The sequence below is a fragment of the Canis aureus genome, chromosome 17 (assembly GCF_053574225.1).
Source record: "Canis aureus isolate CA01 chromosome 17, VMU_Caureus_v.1.0, whole genome shotgun sequence".
NCBI lineage: Eukaryota > Metazoa > Chordata > Mammalia > Carnivora > Canidae > Canis > Canis aureus.
In genome coordinates, this window is record NC_135627.1 from 54,424,808 (window position 1) to 54,443,422 (window position 18,615).

An 18,615-nucleotide genomic window follows, 5' to 3' on the forward strand; every position below is an offset into this window, starting at 1 on the left:
GTGCACAGAGGGAAGGGGAGAAGCAGACTCCCTGCTGAGCAGAGAGCTTGACTCAGGCTTGATTGCAGGACCCTGAGATCTTAACCTGAGCTGAAGGCAGACGCTTAACAGACTGAGCCACTCAGATGCCCCAATTTCTATTCTTTTAAATTTGTTAAAGTATGTTTTATGGCTCAGAATATTTTAGTGAATGTTGTGAAAAATATGTGTATTCTACTGTTGTTGGATGAAGTAATGCATAGGTGTGAGTTGTATCTAGTTGATTGATGATGTTGTTGAATTCATCTGGGTCCTTACTGAATTTGTCTGATGAATCTGTCCATTTCTGATAAAGTGATGTTGAAGTCTGTGACTATGATAGTGGAGTTATCTATTTCTCCTTGGCAGTTCTATCAGTTTTTGCCTTACATAGTTTGATGCTCTGTTGTTAGATGCATCCACATTAAGGATTGTTGCATCTTTTTCGAGGCCCCTTTATTACTACACAATGTCCTTCTTTCTCTGATAACTTTCCTAATACTGAAGTCTGCTGAGTTATGAAATTAATATAGCTACTGCTGTTCTTTTACTGTCAGCATGGTATATTTCTCTATCCATTTACTTTACATCTGTATGTGTCTTTATATTTAAAGTGGTTTCATATAGATATATAATTTGTTTTTTGATCCACTCTGATAATCTCTTTGATTTCTGCATTTACATTGACATTCATAGTGATAATTGATATAGTTGGATTCATACCTCCCCTATTTGTTAATATTTTCTGTTTGTTGCTCTTGTTTTTGGTTCCTAATTTTTTGTCTCTCATTCTTTTTCTGCCTTTTGTGGTTTTAATCAAGCATTTTATATGATTTCATTTTCTCTTCTTGGAGAATGTCATACTTCTTTTTAATTTTTTTTTAGTGTTTGCTCTTGAGTTTGTAATATACATTACAACAAATCCAAGTCCACTTTCAAATAACACTATACTATTTCACTCGTAGTATAAATACCTTATAATAACAAAATAATCTTCTTTCCTCCCATACCTTGTGTCATTGCTATCATTCATTTTAAATATAAAAGTATTAATAAATATTTGCATATACATAAATTACATGTATATTTGAATACTTTGTTGCTAATATACTTAATCTAACAGGTAACAGTTTGTTCAAAATACAATTATTCCTTGATGCTTTTCCTTACTTCATGTAGGTTTAAGTTTCTGACATAATATTTTTTTCTCTAGAGAACTTCTTTAACATTTCCTGTAAGGCAGGTCTACTGGCAACAAATACCCTCAATTTGTTTGAGAAAGTCTTTTCTTCTCCTTCACTTCTAGGATAATTTCACAGGGTACAGAATTCTAGGTTGGTGAGTTTTGTTTTGTTTTGTCTCTCAACACTTTAAATATCTCACATCACTTTCTTCTTGCTTGCATGGTTTCTGAGGATAAATCAGATGTAATTCTTATCTGGAGATAAATCTCACAATATTGTGGGGACCTCTCTGCCTGGGTTTCCCTAAAGTTTGTCACACAGAGTTGTCCATACCAAGACTTCAGAAATGTATCAATTGCAGTTAGGTTTTCCTGTCCTGACCTGTTTCCTATGGTGGTTTGTGAGTCTCTGCTCCAGTCTTGTGACTCCCTGTATTTGCTCACCTGTCTCCCTAATTTCATAAACAGTGGTTTTCCCTGTGTCCTTACCTCTCTTAGGGATCCAAATGGAGTTATTGATCTTTCAGCTTGTCAGCTTTTCACTTGTTAGGACTCTGTTCACCAGTGTAGAACCCCGCTTTTTAAAGAAAGATTATTTTTGAGAGAGAGAGGAAGAAAGGGAAGGGGTAGAGGGAGAGGGAGAGACAGAGAATCCCAAGCAGACTCTGCACTGACTGTGGAGCCCCACCCAGGGCTCAATCCTACAACCTCAAGATCATGACATGAGCTGAGACCAAGAGTCAGATACTTAACCGACTGAGCTACCCAGGCACCCCGGAACTCTTTTTAACTATAAGATTTCTCTCTTTAGTTAAATTCATCTTATGCTTTGTAATCTCTTAAAAGGATTGATTAAATATACAAATAATTATTTATTCATAGTAAAATTGAGGCTTACCTTGGAATCATTTCTTGCAGGGTATTTTATGTAACTAAAAAAATAGGGCAATGAATTTCAACTCTGTCCCTGATGACCTGTGTGATAAGATCTTAAGCGAGTTACTAAGCCTCAGTTTCCCCATCTGTAAATCAAGGATAATAATATATACTTTAAGCCATTTATTATTCTGTAAATGAATTAATGTATACAAATTGCCAAATAGGACACAGCATAGTGGCTTAGTATGTTATTAGTATTGCTATTTCATATCTGCAGTGCTTTGGAAAATAGCATGATTAATCAATTGACTGGAAGAACATGGCCTAACAGATAACATATAGATCATTTATATTAGCCATGACAGTGTCCATGATGGCTGCTTTGACAATGGAAATCACCACTGTTAATATATGGCTTAAAAGTAGATATCAATTTCTTCACATTGGGCAACTAAAATTTGCCCATAGATTGCACATGAAGTAAGTAATATTTTTATATATTAATATAGGCTTTTTTCCTCCCACTTCTTCCTGCACTAGTTACCTTTTCCTGATCATTTAGGAAATAGAACCTAGAAGGCTGGAGTCAAGACAGACACTACTCAGAATTAAGAAGTCATTTATCAGCTTTGAGCTTCACATTATGCTTTTTAAAGTCTGTAATAGAAACAATTGTTGAAATCATAGCTTTCCTTTGCAGAAAAGGGGCATTTTGAGAGAAGAATTTGTTGAGCCCCAACGCACTGAGAGACTTGAAAGATGTATCTTATACTGGGAATCAGGGTAAAAAAGAATGCATGGGTAGAATTGCAAGTGCCAAAGAGGTAAAATTTGGCCTGCATATAGAAAAAAAAGAATTAAATATGGCCAGAAGAGGCCTTGTGATTCAGTAAGGAGATTGACCACATTTCCTAGAGAAAAAAACTGCAGGTATAGCATAAACAAAAGGTAATGCTAAAGATCAAGAAGATGGATTACACTTCTGCAGAGGCCAATGAGAATGGCACTTGCACCAGGGCACTTCCCCCATGACAAAACAATATTAAGTGTGTTCCCCTAATCCTTGCCCCAGGAGTTCAATTTACTGCCAGGAAGAAAATAAGGAGAATTCTGAATTGAATGATAACCTCCCCCCCCCAAAAAAAAAAAACTGAGTTCTAAGGCCAAATAGGATGTGACAAAGGCCACTAAGCAGAAGAACTCATATTCTAAGCTAGGTTCAGTTATATGGAGATTTTTAGAATTAATTCATTTTCTAACTTTAGAGTTTGTGACCAAGTTGAGATACTATATCCACTTAACTACATGATCAGGCTTGAGGATACCTCAAGTTTTAGTTCTTGGTTAATCTGAAAGCCTCCATCATCTGAAATGATTTTCAAGATTAGAAGGAGCAAGGAAAATAAAAATGTTCTTGTTCAAATCTTTCATTTGTCACAAAATTTAAAATAGGTACATGTATTATTGTCATGGGTATTTCAGAAAACTGCACTGAAATTTACTTTCTCAAATAGAGCATATTATCTTAAGCAGATTAAACCTATTTTCATTATATCTTAAATAACTTTTACGAATATAACTCAAGGTGTTAGCTATCACATACAAATGTTTTGAAAACTGTTATAAACTTATCGAGAGTTTAGAAAAGTAGAATTTTTCTTTTATAAACTATAAAATTATGAAGCATAGTTATAAGAATAGCCTTTTAAGTATGCAAAGTAAATTGAAGTATTTTTATATGATCAGCCTTTAAAACTTTGTCTTGTCTTCAGCTGAGCATAGTGGGAACTCTCTATGCAGGTTTAACCATTTTTATTTGTAAGTGTATTTCTGAGTCATGCACCACAGCTGATTGTGTTACAGCAAAGCCATTTGAAGTGTTAGCCATAATGAGCCATGCTAATTCATAATAGGATTGTTAATGTTAGACATAACAAGATTATTAATATCAGGTTTTATATCAGCTATCCTCTTAGGCACGAAGAAAGGTGAGGAGAAAATGGACTTGAGATACCTTTTTGATGTTGCTTTGAAAGCATTAAATCCTAAAAGTAAATATTTACAAACCATTATCTTCAATAATATTTTTTCTGTTCCTAAAATTTGATTCAGTGGAGCCACAAGAAGGAGCACTTTTATCTTCATATGAAGAAGCTAAATTTTGAAATGTTGCCATGGACATAGTATATGATTTTCAGTGAGAAAAAAATACACGATTGTCTATACTAGTTAACACTTTTTTTAAGAGCTGGTATTTGCCTTACATGATGTTATAACTTCAATTTTGTCACAGAATAGTATGAAAGAATTTAAGGACGAAAAGTGTTATGCCTTGCAACACTCTAAAATTGTATTATCTAATAACAAAGAAAAAAGGATTGTTACTTTCTGGATAAAAGAAAACATTTAAATACCTGAAGCATTGAACATACAACAACATTATTATAAATGTCAATACTTATGGACCACTGTGAAGGCAGTGGTGAAAAAGCAAGTTTTAATAAAAAGTTTGAAACAATCATTTAAAATACCTTAACAATTTAAATCTTGTAACTTTATATACTTCTTTTCTTCTACATTTTTCCTTCACATGATAGTGAAGGCAATATGTTTATAAACAGGCATTCATCAGTACAAAATATCTTACATACTCAAATATTTATAGAGTCTTCCACTATTTTTCTATAAGTATTTCTTTTTTTTTTTCTATAAGTATTTCTATCGTCTACCTACTGCTATCAGTTGTAGGCTTGGAAGGCACTTTAGCAAACACATTAACAGATTCAAAAAAAGAGAGATAGTCTGTTATTAAGACAGACCTCTGGTAGTGGATGCTGGTTAAGAATCAAAAGAATTTTCTCAACCTTTTGTCCTATCTTTTTTTTTTTTAAATAGTCTGTGTTCTACATTGCCCTTTGGCCATGTTAATCTTTCATTCCAATGCGTTTCCTTAGTTCAGCTGCAGTTTTTTCTAGTTGGTGAATGTTCCATTGCCATTGTCTTCTATTTGACTGAAGCTTGTTCACCTGACAATGCAAACGCTTAAGAATTGCACTGTATCTCTTATGTTGCACCTATTAAAAGAAGAGTACACATCAACAGGGCTTGAGTAGGTTAAGTAGTAAATAGCCATAAAGGATTTTTAACTACTCTAAAGAAGAAAACACTTGATTAGAAATTACTCACTGTAAATAATAATAGTAATAAAAATAAATGGTAATAAGAACTATTCAACACTTAATACAGGTTAGTAACCATACTGAGAGCTTTTTAGGTATAATTAAATTCTCGTAACACCATATGATGTGGATGGATATTATCTCCATTTTTGTACAAAATAAAACCCCTGAAGATAAAAGAGTTTAAGTAATTAAACCAAGGTTTCACAGCTAACAAGTGATGGTGTTTGAGATCTGAATCCAAGCAAAGCATCTGTGGTGGAGTGCCTCCTAGTTATCAAAGCAGTTACCAGTTAAGAGAAATGGCCTCATTCCCTATAACGTTCATTCACTGAAACATAGACCCATCCATCTCAAAGATCCAGAAGATTATATAGTCATGACAATAGGTAGAGCAGTATATTTGTGTTAAGCCAGACGATACTACACTGAAGGCAATGAAGCACGGTAGAAAGAGGAAGGGTTTTGGTGTTAGGTCACAAGAAAGTAAAAGTGACATTAGTGTTGGCTATACAAAAAATACCCAATCATCCTTTTAAAAATAGCTTTATTGAGATATAATTCACATACTATAAAATCCTTCCTTTAAAGTGGACAATTCAATGGGTTCCAGTATATTTACAGAGTTGTCACAATAAATTTTTAGAACATTTTCATTACCTCAGAAATAAGCCTACTACCCATTAGCAGTGACTTTCCATTCCCACACTTCAACTCTTGGCACTAGGCAATTACTGATTTTTCTCTTTATATAGAAATTTGTTTATTCTGGATATTTCTTATAAGTGGAATCATACAATACATTTTGTGACTGGCTTCTTCAACTTAGCATAATCTTTTTTCAGTATAATTTTTATTGCATTCTTAAGGTATCACAAATAAGTCTGAAAAATCATCTGGCATCTTGCTGTTTCTGTTGCTGGACATCTTAGATCTTATTCATCAGCCTGCTGAACTGTTCCTTTTTCAGAAACAAAGGTACCATGCAAAAATTTTCTGATATCCTTGTTTTTAACAGTTATCATTTGCTAAATCAAAGCAGCTGAGTTCGAAACAAGTTCAATGTCATTTCCTTCAAGAATTAACTATTTTGGGGCTTGAGATACAGAACAAGCAACACCTGGCCTCATCCGAACCCTGCGAATATATTTTTCACCTAAGAAATTTCGGATTTCAACACGAGAACCATTCTGAATAACAATGTTGATGGGAAAGTGAGCATACAACGACCTCATCTTGTAATGGAAGCCAGTGTAATGCCCTTGATCATGTTCTGTACGTGACTACAGATCGTGTAAACGGTAGCCAGTTGTTTTCTATTTCCCCACTATTTGTCAATTCGGAGCCTCTTCTTCTTTACAAGAAGACAGAGTTCTACATTGATGTGATTGAAGTCCCTTTGCAGGGTTCCTCTGGGGCCCTTCATGATCACAGTGTGTCCCTTCAGGGTGATGTCAACATTTTCTGGAATGTCAACAGTCTGATTGCTGAGAATGGTTTTCATTCTCGCAATAGATGTGGCAAAGAAAGCATAACCTTTATAAGGGCCTTCCATGTTGTGACAAGTATTCGAATCTCATTCCTTTTTCTTGCCAAATAATATTCCACTCTAGGGTCTATACCTAAGGAGGGATCATATGGTAACTCTATGTTCAACCATTCGAGGAATTGTCAGACTGTTTTCCATAGTGACTGCACCATTTTTACAGTCCCATGATTGCTGTGTAAGGGTTCAAATCTCTTCACATCTCTCTGCTTTTCCCTCAGCAAAGGTTATTACCTCTCTGTTTCTAAGTTCCTCCCTTAGCTCACAGCTTCTTTGCCTTTATTATGCCATGGGTTCTTTATTATGCCATGGTAGTATGGTGAAGGCTGTGGACACTTTAGAATAATGTTTTTAATGCATAAAATAAAACATACACAATTACAAAGTAAATCAATTATATTGAAACACAATTATGCAGCAGTAGCAGTAGCAGCAGCAGCAGCAGCAAAAGCAGGGGAAAAGGGACCAAGACACTCTAAGTATTTCAAAGTATTCCTATAAAAACAAAGTGAAAACTTGTCAACTAAAAATTCACATAAATTCCCATAGATCTTATGTCTTCTTAAGTCTCCAGTTTTTGTTAATTCTGTAAATTCAGGTAATTCACTGAAACTGGTGAACTAGGCCTGCTGATACGTTGGCAAAATAGTGACTTGAAATGGATTAGAAATAAATTAGTATAAGCTAATACTAGATATGAAACTATACTCAAAAGATGTTTAAAATATTGAATATATTTCCATATAAAATGTATATCCACTATATACATTTATATAATATATATATTCATTGGTATATCCAATAGAATATATTCATAGGGAGAGTATAGTCTCAAAATATGTCCATACTCCTATTCGTAGAATATATACATAGAAATAAAATAAATAACTAAAACAGATTTTTGGTTAATCAGTAAATTTGGTCAGTTGCATAGTAGTATGTTTCTAAAATTATTCTTCAGTAGTTAGACTATGAAATTAATGCACAGTGGATCAGAGTGGAGATGTTCAAAGTCCGGTTAGGGAGGCTCCAGATCATCAGTCATAGCTAGATGTCACAGAAGAGAGTAATACATCTCAAGAAAAAATATATCATTAAAAGAGGTTTTGTGAAGAATGCAGTCCATACATAGGAAGGTGAAGGAGTCATGTGCTGGCAGGGACTATTTACCTGACATGTATAACTCTGATATAGAGATTGGCTCCTTGAGCACCCAGGGCCAGAGACCAAGAACATTCAAACTCAGATGACCGGCTTGATTTCCATGCTCACTAATTAAACTTGTGATTATTTGGCTTCCAATGTAGTTTCCTTACAGGCAGAAGAAGCCCTAATGACTGACATGGTTATGTGGCTTCCCTGAAAGTTTTATTATAAATTAATAAGCTGGTATTTGAATTTTATACATCAGTTTCTTGTAAATTCTACTGGCATTTCTCCATGTCTACCTAACTCTGGGATACTAACAAGATTAAGTTTCTAAGTTCACAAGGCTAAGTGCAGTTTTGGCCAAGAAGTGACTTTATTTTTTTCACATGCCAATATTTCATTTACCTTATTTTATTTTAATTCCAGTTAGTTAACATATAGTGTTATGTTAGTTTCATGCGTACAATATACTGATTCAACAATTCTATACATCACTAGTGCTCATCACCACAGGTGCATTCCTTAATCCCCATCACCTATTTCACCCATCTCCCCATGTACCTCCCCCGTGGTAACTAACTGAAATTTAAATAAAAACTTGAAACAAAACAAACCCAAACACACACAAAAAACAAATAAAGCAGACACACACACACACAACAAATGAGTAAAGGAAAAAGAGAGAGAGAGAGACAAGAAGTGACTTTTATAAAAGCAAAGGTTGCAATATGAGCCTTCTTGAAAGCCAGCCATTTGTTCAGCTTCTACTGGTAACATTCAGACATTATGTGTCTTAATATTCAAACCTGAATATCTATAGGCACGAAAGATGTAAATGGTTCTTTAGAGAACAAAGCTTTTTGCCTCTAGGAAGTGGATGGGCTACTACTCTCTTCATTAGTTCCTGTTGCTGGCTAACCAATAATAAGAGTAATAGTGAAGGAGTGGTACCCACAAAACACAGTGGCAAAAAGAAAGCAAGGCCCTATGTAAGCCAAATCTGACCTCATTCCCTACTTTTTTTCTTTGTTCCCTCCCTCCATTCTAACTACACTGTTCCATTCTCTGAGCCCAGTTATGTTCTCCTCTTAAGTTCTTTGCACTTGCTTTTTCTTTTTCTGGAAAGCTCTTCCTCAGATCTGCATGCCTTGCTCCCTCATTTCTTTTAGGATTTTGCTGAAAAAGAGCTCAGTAAAGCTTTTGATGGCTGCAAGATCTAATATTTCACCTTCTCTCTCCCTGCAATACATATATTACATTATTCCCTTCTCTGCTCCATTTTTTTGTCCTTAATCCTATCCTTAGCTAACATGCTGTATGTTTTACATACCTTATGTCTGTCTCTCTAACTAGAATGCAAGTTCAGGAAGACATATATTATTAGAAGGAGTTTTGTGAAAAATGTAGCACACAGATAGGAAAGTGAAGGAGCTATATGCTATTTTATTCACCACTCCATTGTCAGAACCTAAAAGAGTAACTAGCACATAGTAGGAGCTCAATAAATGCATTGAATAAGTTACTGAATAAATACATGAATAAAATGAGACAGCTTTTGGAAATCAAATGACTGCTACTGAATGTAGTTTCCTTACAGGCAGAAGAAGCCCCGTTATATAAAATGTATTGCTAAATTCTGTATTGTTCAGAATGTAACAAAGACTTAGAAAATTTCATTGTTTTGCCATGGAGAATATGCTGCACTTAAAAGACTTGGAGCTCACTGGTTTGAACATGTTGTGTAACTTCTCTTTGCTTTAGTTGTTTAATCTAAAAAGAATGGATAAATATATTTACAGAAATATAAATACATAGATTTTTAAGGCTGGTTAAAAGACTTTGACAAATGTATACAGCCATGTTCTGTGTGTCAGTAGTTTATTCTTTTTATCACTGAATAGTATTCAATTATATGGATATTCAATTTGTTTATCCATTCCACTTTTGAGGGACATTTGTAGTGTTTCTCTTTGGGGGCTATTATGAATAAAGCTTCTATGAATATTCATATGCAAGTTTTGTCTTAAAGACATACATTTTCTTTTTTCTTAAGTAAACACCTAGGGATGGAATTGCTGAGACATAGAATAGGTATATGCTAACTTTCTAATAAACTGACGGATCATTTTCTAAAGCAGTTATACCATTTTATAATCTCACCAAAAGAGCAAAGGATTTCCAGTTGCTCCACACCCTTGATAACATTTGGTATTATTCATTGTAATTTTAACCTTTCTATTGTATGAAATGATATCCTATTGTGATTTTAATTTTCGTTTCCTTGGTGGTTAAAGATGCTGAGCATCTTTTCAAGTACTTACTGGCCATCCTATGTCTTCTGTAAAGTTTCTATTTACATCTTTTACCCATTTTTAAAATGTATTACAAGAGTTCTTTATATAGGCCCTTGATATAAGTCTTGTCTCAGCTCTATTGTATTGCAAATATTTTTACTTCTATGATTTTGTCTTTTCATTTTGTTTTGTTTTGTTTTTTTAGGCAGGTAGGTGGGGGGCATAAGTAGAATCCTAAGCAGGCTCCGCATTGGGCATGGGGCTCACAACTCTAAGATCATGCATGACCTGAGCCAAAATCAAGAATTGGATGCCTGATTGAGCCACCCAGGCACCTCTGTCTTTTCATTTTTTGATAGTGTTTTCTAGAATGAGGTTTCAAAGTTAAGATTCAATGTATTATTTTTTTCCATTGAATTCTAAGAAATCTTTGCTTAACCCAAATCTTAATGAAGATATTCTCCTATGTTTTTTTTTAAGAAGCTTTACAGTTTTAGCTTTTATGTTTAGATTTCTATTTCAAATGCAGTGTTACATGTTGTGAAGTAGGCATAGGGGTTCATCATTTCCGACAGATATCCAGTTGTTCCAGCATCATTTATGGTAAGGCTTTTGTTTCTTCATAGAATTATCTTAACATCTTTGTCAAATTGATCAAGTGTGATTGATTTTTGAACTGTATTTGGTTCCATTGGGCCATTTATTTATTCCTTCTTAATAATTGTAGATTCATAATAAATTTTAATATCTGAGCAAATATTATAACTTTATTCTTCTTTTTCAAGTTTGTTTTGGCTAACTAAATCCTTTGCATATGCATATAAATTTTAGAAAAGCTTGTCAATTTCTACAAAAAATACCTACTGAGATTTTTTTATAAAATGGTATGTAACCTATAGATCATTTTTTGGAAAAGTTGATTGAGTTTTATAGATAAGTTACTGAGTTTTATAGATCATGAACATAATAATGTATCATTCCATCTGTTTAGTGGTCTTTTATTTCTTATTAATATTATTATTGTAGAAGTTTTATAGATTTTTTCATAAAATTTTTTAGCAAATATTTTGGTTTTTTTAGCATCAATGAAGAGTTTTCTTATTTATTTATTGACTTATTTGTTTGTTTTATTGGAGTTCAATTTGCCAACATATAGCATATCACCCAGTGCTCATTCCGTCAAGGTCCCCCCTCAGTGCTTGTCACCCAGTCACCCCCAACCCCCCACCCACCTCCCTTTCCACTACCCCTTGTTCATTTCCCAGAGTTAGGAGTCTCTCATATTCTTTTACTCATCTCACCTTCCAGTTGTTTGTTGCTACTACATGAAATCTATATAGAAATACAAATGATTTTTTATCTTAACCTCTTATCCTGTGACCTTACTAATTTGACTTATTAGTCTTTTTGTAGATTCCTTAGGATTTTCTACATAAGCAATCATGCTGTCTGTAAACATAATTTTATGTCTTTCAATCATTATACCCTATTTTCTCTTGTCTTATAGCAATAATTAGGACCTCTAATATAATGTTACATAGAAGAGGTAGGGTAATATACCTTTGCCTTGTTTCCAATCTTCAGGGGAAAACCATTCAACGTTTTACAGTAAATATGTTGATAGCTGTAAGTTGTGTTATAGATGCCCTTAATCAGGTTGAGAAAATTTCCTTCTATTCTTAATTTGCTGAGAGTTGTTATTATGAATGGATGTTGAATTTTGTCTAAATGCTATTCCTGCAACTATTAAATAGTTGATTATTTCTTTTTAACTCGTTTGATTTTGTAAATGTACTGAATTACATTATTTACTTTTGAACGGTAAAAATCAAAACTTTCTCTCTATACACACACACACACACATATTTGAACTCAATTTGAAAATATTTCATGAGGGACTTTTGCATCTATGCTCATAAAGGACATTGGTCTCTAATTTCTTTTCTGGTAATGTCACTTTTGTTTGTTTTTTTATATCAGGGTTATTCTGGCCTCCTCAAATGAGTTGGGAAGAGTTCCCTCTTCCATTGTCTGAGTTTGTATAGACTGAATGTTAATTCTTCTTTGAATATTTGATAGAATTCACCAGTAATGACATGTCAGTCTGAAGTTTTTCTTATGGGGAAGGTTTTACTGATAAATTCAATTTCTTATTTCTTTTTTTAAAGATTTTATTTATTTATTCATAAGAGAGACACAGAGAGAGGCAGAGACACAGGCAGAGGGAGAAGCAGGCTTTCTGCGGGGAGCCTGATGTCCCAGGACTCCAGGATCACGCCCTGAGCCAAAGGCAGATGCTCAACCACTGAGCCACCCAGGTGCCCTAATAAATTCAATTTCATTGATTCTTACTTCAACCATTTACAAAGCTTAACTTGAAATGGATCATAGGCCTAAACATATAATTTCTTCTGTTGGTTATATGTGTGTTTTTCTAAAAATTTGTCCATTTCATTTAAGTTGTCAAATTTATTGACATATAATTGTTCATAATAGGCTTTTATCACCTTTATTAGTCTACAGGACCTGAAGTAGTGTCTCTACTGTTTTCTTTCTTTTCTTGATCCATATTGCTATGGTTTATCAATTGTATTAGTCATTTCAGTTTTAGTTTTTTTAACTTTCTCTCCTGTTGTTTTCTGTTTTCTAATGATTTCTGATATTTATTATTTCATTTTTTCCAGTTGATTTTGGCTGAATTTATTTTTATATTCCTAGTGTCTTACAGTAGAAACCTAAATAATTACTTTTAAAGCTTATTTTCTTTTCTAATATAGGCATTTAAATATGTAAAGTTTCCTCTAAACACTGCTTTAATTACAACTCACAATTTTTCAAATGTGTTTTCATTATCATTGAATTTCAAATATTTTCCAACTCTTGTGATTTCTTGACTCATGGGTTATTTAGAATTATAATGCTCAATTTTGAAATATTTAGTATTTTGTAGCCATTTTATGGCTATTGATTTCTAATTGAATTCTGCTGTGATTAAGAGTATCAAATTCTTTGAAACTTATTACCTAGTATATTATCTTGTTGAATGTTCCATGTGCACCTGAAAATAAAGTACAATCAATAGTTGCATTTTATAAATATTAATTAAGTTAGTAGGCAAGTTGTTCAAATTTTCTATATGTTTACTGATTTTCTCTATTGTTCTATCAATAATTCAAAAAAGTTGTTAAAATCTCCAATGTGATTGTAGATTTGTCTCTTTTTCTTTTTAGTTCTGTCAGTTTCTACTTACGTATTTTGAAACTCTGATAAGGTGAATTCACATTTAGTATTATTATTCATTTTTTATTAATTGACTGACTCTTTTCAACTTAGGAGTCCATATTCTGAAATCTACTTGATATTAATACAGCCACAACCAGCTTTCTTTTTTTATTTTTTATTTTAATTCCAGTTAGTTACTATGCAGTGTTGTATTAGTTTCTGGTGTACAACACAGTGATTCAATACTACCATATATCATCCTGTGCTCATCACAAGTGCCTTCCTTCATCCTCATCAACTATCTCACCCCTCCTCCCACCCACTTCCCCATCTGGTAACCATTAGTTTGTTCTCTGTAATTAAGAATATGTTTCTTGATTTCTCTTCCCCTCCATCTCTCTTCCTTTCTTTCCCCTTCCTTGTTTTGTTTCTTAAATTCCACATATAAATGAAATCATATGGTATTTGTCTTTCTCTATTTTGCTTAGAATAATACTCTCTAGCTCTATCCATATTATTGCAAATAGCAAGATTTCATTCTTTTTTACAGCTGAATAATATTCCATTATAAATTGTATGCAATTCTTCTTTATCTATTCATCAACTGATGGGCACTTGGGCTGCTTCCATATGGTTATTATAAATAATGCTGCTATAAACATAGGGGCATGTAACTCTTTGAATTAGTGTTCTTGTATTCTTGGGGTAAACATCCAGTAGTGTGATTGCTGGATCATAGGGTGGTTCTATTTTCAACCTTTTGAGGAACCTCCATACTGTTTTCCATGAGGTTGCACCAGTTTGCATTCCCACCAATAGTACACAAGGGTTCCTTTTTCTGTACATTCTTGCCAACACCTGTTGTTTCTTGTATTGTTGATTTTAGCCATTCTGACAGGTGTGAGGTGATATCTGATCATAGTTTTGATTTGCATTTCCCCAATGATAAATAAGTGATGATGAGCATCTTTTTGTGTGTCTGTTCGCTATCTATAGGTCTTCTTTGGAGAAATGTCTGTTCACATCTTCTGCCCATTTTTTAATTGGATTATTTAGTTTTTGGGTGTTAAGTTTTATAAGTTCTTTATATATTTTGGGTACTAACCCTTTAGCAGATATGTCATTTGAAAATATCTCCTCCCATTCTATAGGTTGCCTTTTAGTTTTGTTATTTCCTTTGCTGTGCAGAAGACTTTTATTTTCATGTAGTCCCATGTATTTTCTTTTGATTCACTTGCCTCAGGAGACATACCTAGAAAAGTGTTGCTAAGGCCAATGTCAAAGAAAGTACTGCCTGTGTTCTCTACTAATATTTTTATGGTTTCAGGTCTCAATTGAAATCCTTAATCCATTTCAAGTTTATTTTTGTGTATGGTGAAAGAAAGTGGTCCTGTTTCATTCTTTTGCATGTAGCTATCCAGTTTTCCTAGCACCGTTTGTTGAAAAGACTGTCTTTTACCCATTGCATAATCTTGCCTCCTTTGTTAAAGATAAATTGACCTTTCAATTGTGGATTTATTCTCTGGACTTTCTATTCTGCTCTATTGATTTATGCATCTATTTTTGTGCCAGTACTACACTACTGCTTTGTAATATAACTTGAAGTCTGGATTATGCTACGTCCACTTTTGTTTTTTTGCTTTCAAGATTGCTTTGGCTATTTAAGGTCTTTTGTGGTTCCACAGAAATTTTAGGATTGTTTGTTCTAGTTCTATGAAAAATGCTGTTGGTATTTTGATAGAGATTACATTAAATCTGTAGATTGATTTGGGTAGTACAGACATTGTAATGATATTTGTTCTTTCAATCCTTGAGCATGGAATATCTTTCCATTTCTTTGTGTCATCTTCACTTTCTTTCATCAGTGTTTTATAGTTTTTAGAGTACAGGTCTTTCACCTCTTTGGTTAAGTTTATTCCTAGGTATTTTATTATTTTTGGTGCAATTATAAATGGGATTATTTTCTTAATTTCTCTTCCTATTGCTTCATTATTAGTGTACAGAAATGCAACAGATTTGTATATATTGATTCTTATCCTGTGACCTTACTGAATTCATTTATCAGTTCTAGCAGTTTTTTAGTGGTCTTTAGGGTTTTCTTTCTTTTTTTTTTTTTTAGGATTTTCTATACATAGTGTATATAGTATCATGTCATCTGCAAATAGTGAAAGGTTTACTTCTTCTCTACCAATTTGGATGCCTTTTATTCCTTTATCTTGTCTGATTGCTGTGGCTAGGACTTCGAGAACATGTTGAATGAAAATGGTGAGAGTAGACATCCTTGTCTTGTTCTTGACCTCAGGAGAAAAGCTCTCCATTTTTCATCATTGAGTATGATGTTAACTCTGGGTTTTTTATTTATGGCCTTTATTATGTTGAGGTATTTACCCTCTAAACCTACTTTGTTGAGGGTTTTTATCAATGAATGGATGTTGTACTTTGTTGATGATTTTTCTTCATCTATTGAAATAATAATATGGTTTTATCCTTTCTCTTATTGATGTGATATATCATGTTGATTGATTTTCAAATATTGGACTACCTGCATCCTGAAAATAAATCCCACTTGATTGTGGTGAATATTTTTTAACGTATTGTTGGATTCAGTTTGCTAATATTTTGCTGAGGATTTTTGCATCTATGTCATCAGAACTGCAGTTCTCTCTCTCTTTTCTTTTTGCTGTGTCTTTATTTGGTTTTGGTATCAGGGTAATTCTGACCTCACAGAATGAATTTAGAAGTTCCCCTTCCTCTTCTATTCTTTGAAAAAGTATGAGACAAATAGATACTAACTTTTCTTTAAATGTTTGGTGGAATTCACCTGTGAAGCCACCTGGTCATGGACTTTTGTTTTTTTGGGAGTTTTTGATTTCTGATTCCATTTCATTGCTGGTAATCAGTCTGTTCACATTTCATTTCAGCTTTAAGAACTTTCTTTAGTTTTTCTTGTAGTATAAGTCAACTGAAAGCAAAATCTATCAGCTTTGCTTTATCTGAAAATTGTCTCAGCCTCATTAAAAAAAATATTTTCATTAGATAATAGAATTAATATGGAATTCTTGCTTGACATTTTTCTTCTATTAGCAATTTAATGATGCCTTTCATTTGTATTGGCCTCTATTATTTCTAATTTTAAAAACTTAATAATCAATTATAGCAAGGTTGCAAGATACAAAAGTAATGTTACAAAAGTCAATCATTTTCCTATATGGTGAACAAATAAAATTTGAAATGAAAAACACAATACCATTTACATTAGCATTGGCCCAAATGAAATACTTAGATATAAGCCTAACAAAATATGCATAGGATTTATATAAGTTAAGCTGTAAGACTCTGATGAAAGAAATGAAAGAATAATTAAGCAAATGAAGAGATATTCCATGTTCATGTATAGAAAGTCTCAATATAACCAACATGTCAGTTCTTTCCAACTTGACCTATAGATTCAATGCAAACCCAATCAAAACCTCAGCAAGTTATTTTATAGGTATCAATAAATTGATTCTAATGTTTACATGGCAAGGAAAAAGACCTAGAATAGCCAACACAATATTAAAGAAGAACAGAGTTGGAAAACTGATGCGATCCATCTTCAAACCTTACTGTAAAGTTGTGGTAATCAAGATAGCATAGTACTGGTAAAAGAATAGACAGATCAATGTAACAGAAATACAGAGCCAGAAAGAGACCCACATAAAAACAGTCAACTGATCTTTGACAAAGAAGCAAAAGTAATACAATTAAGCAAAGACAGTTTTTTTTAAGAAGTGGTATTGAAACAATTGGACTTTCACATGCAAAAACATAAATCTAGATAAAGACGTTTTTTATACCCTTCACAAAAAGTAACTTAAGTAAATCACAGACCTAAATATAAAATGCAAAGACTCTTAGAAGATAACTTAGAAGAAAACCCAAATGATCTTGGATATAGGTGATAACTTTTTAGGTGTAACACCAAGGCACAATCCATGATATAAATAATTGATAGGCTGGACTTCATTAAAATTAAAAACTAGCTCTATAAAAGACACTATCACAAGAGAATGATAAAGGAAGCCACAGATCAGGAGAAAAGATTTTAAAAAGCCAGATCTGATGAATGACTATTATTCAAATATACAAATAACTCTTAAAACTCCACAACAAAAATCAGATTTAAAAATGGGGCAAAGACCTTATTGGACACCTCACTAAAATGATAGACAGATGGTAAATAGCATATGAAAAGAGGTTCCAAATCGTATGTCACCAGGGCAATGAAAATTAAAATAATAAGATACCACCACATACCTATTTCAATGGACTAAATCTGGAACCTTACAACACCAAATGCTGGTAAGGATATGAAGCAACAGGAAATTTAATTCATTGCTGGTGAAAATGCAAAATGGTGCAGCCACTTTGGAAAACAGTTCAGTGATTTCTAAGGAAACTAAATACACGCTTACCATATAAACCTAAGAATTTCACTCCTTGGTATTTAGCCAAAGGAGTTGCAAACTTATGTCCATATAAAAACCTATACACAGATGTTTATAGAAGCTTTATCCATAATTGTCAAAACTTGGAAGCAACCAAGATATCTTTTAGTAGGTGAATGGATAAATAAACTGTGGTATTTCCAGACAAGGGAATATTATTTAGTGAGCGCGCACACACACACACACGCACACCCCAAAACTTCTATCAAGGCATGAAAAGACAGGGAGAAACCTTAAGTGTACTTTACTAAGTGAAAGAAGCTAATATAAAAAAAAAGTCTACAAAATGTATGATTCCAACTACATGATATTTTGTAAAAAAGCAAAATTATGGAGATAATAAAAAACTCAGTGGTTGACAGGGGTTAGTAGGGAGGGAAGGATGAAAAGACAGGGCACTGAGGATTTTTAGGGCAGGGAAATTCTTCTGTATGATTCTAAAATTATGGGTACATGGGGTACCTAGGTAGTTCAGTCGACTAAGTGTCTGCCTTTGGCTCAGCTCATGATCTCAGGGTCCTGGGATCCAGCCCTCATCGTGCTCCCTTCTCAGCAGGGAGCCCACTTCTCTCTCTACTGCCCACTCATGCCCTCTCTGTCTCTCAAATAATGAATAAAATCTTTTAAAAATTATGGGTACATGTCATTACATTTGTCA

General features: G+C 33.4%; 1 protein-coding gene and 1 pseudogene across 13 annotated transcripts in view; both read right to left on the reverse strand.

Annotated features, from left to right (window-relative positions):
• Positions 1 to 4,703: 4,703 nt before the first annotated feature.
• The window catches only part of CCDC122 (coiled-coil domain containing 122), a 36,793-nt gene continuing 22,881 nt past the window's right edge, over positions 4,704 to 18,615 (reverse strand). For 9 of the 13 annotated variants that reach the window (XM_077855579.1, XM_077855578.1, XM_077855575.1 and 6 more), the window contains one exon: positions 4,704 to 5,154. In XM_077855579.1, the coding sequence (XP_077711705.1) occupies positions 5,005 to 5,154 (150 nt within the window). In that variant the 3' untranslated portion in view covers positions 4,704 to 5,004. The other 4 variants (XM_077855582.1, XM_077855583.1, XM_077855576.1 and 1 more) reach the window with 4 other exon arrangements.
• On the reverse strand, positions 6,195 to 6,814 carry LOC144288014 (large ribosomal subunit protein uL6 pseudogene; annotated as a pseudogene).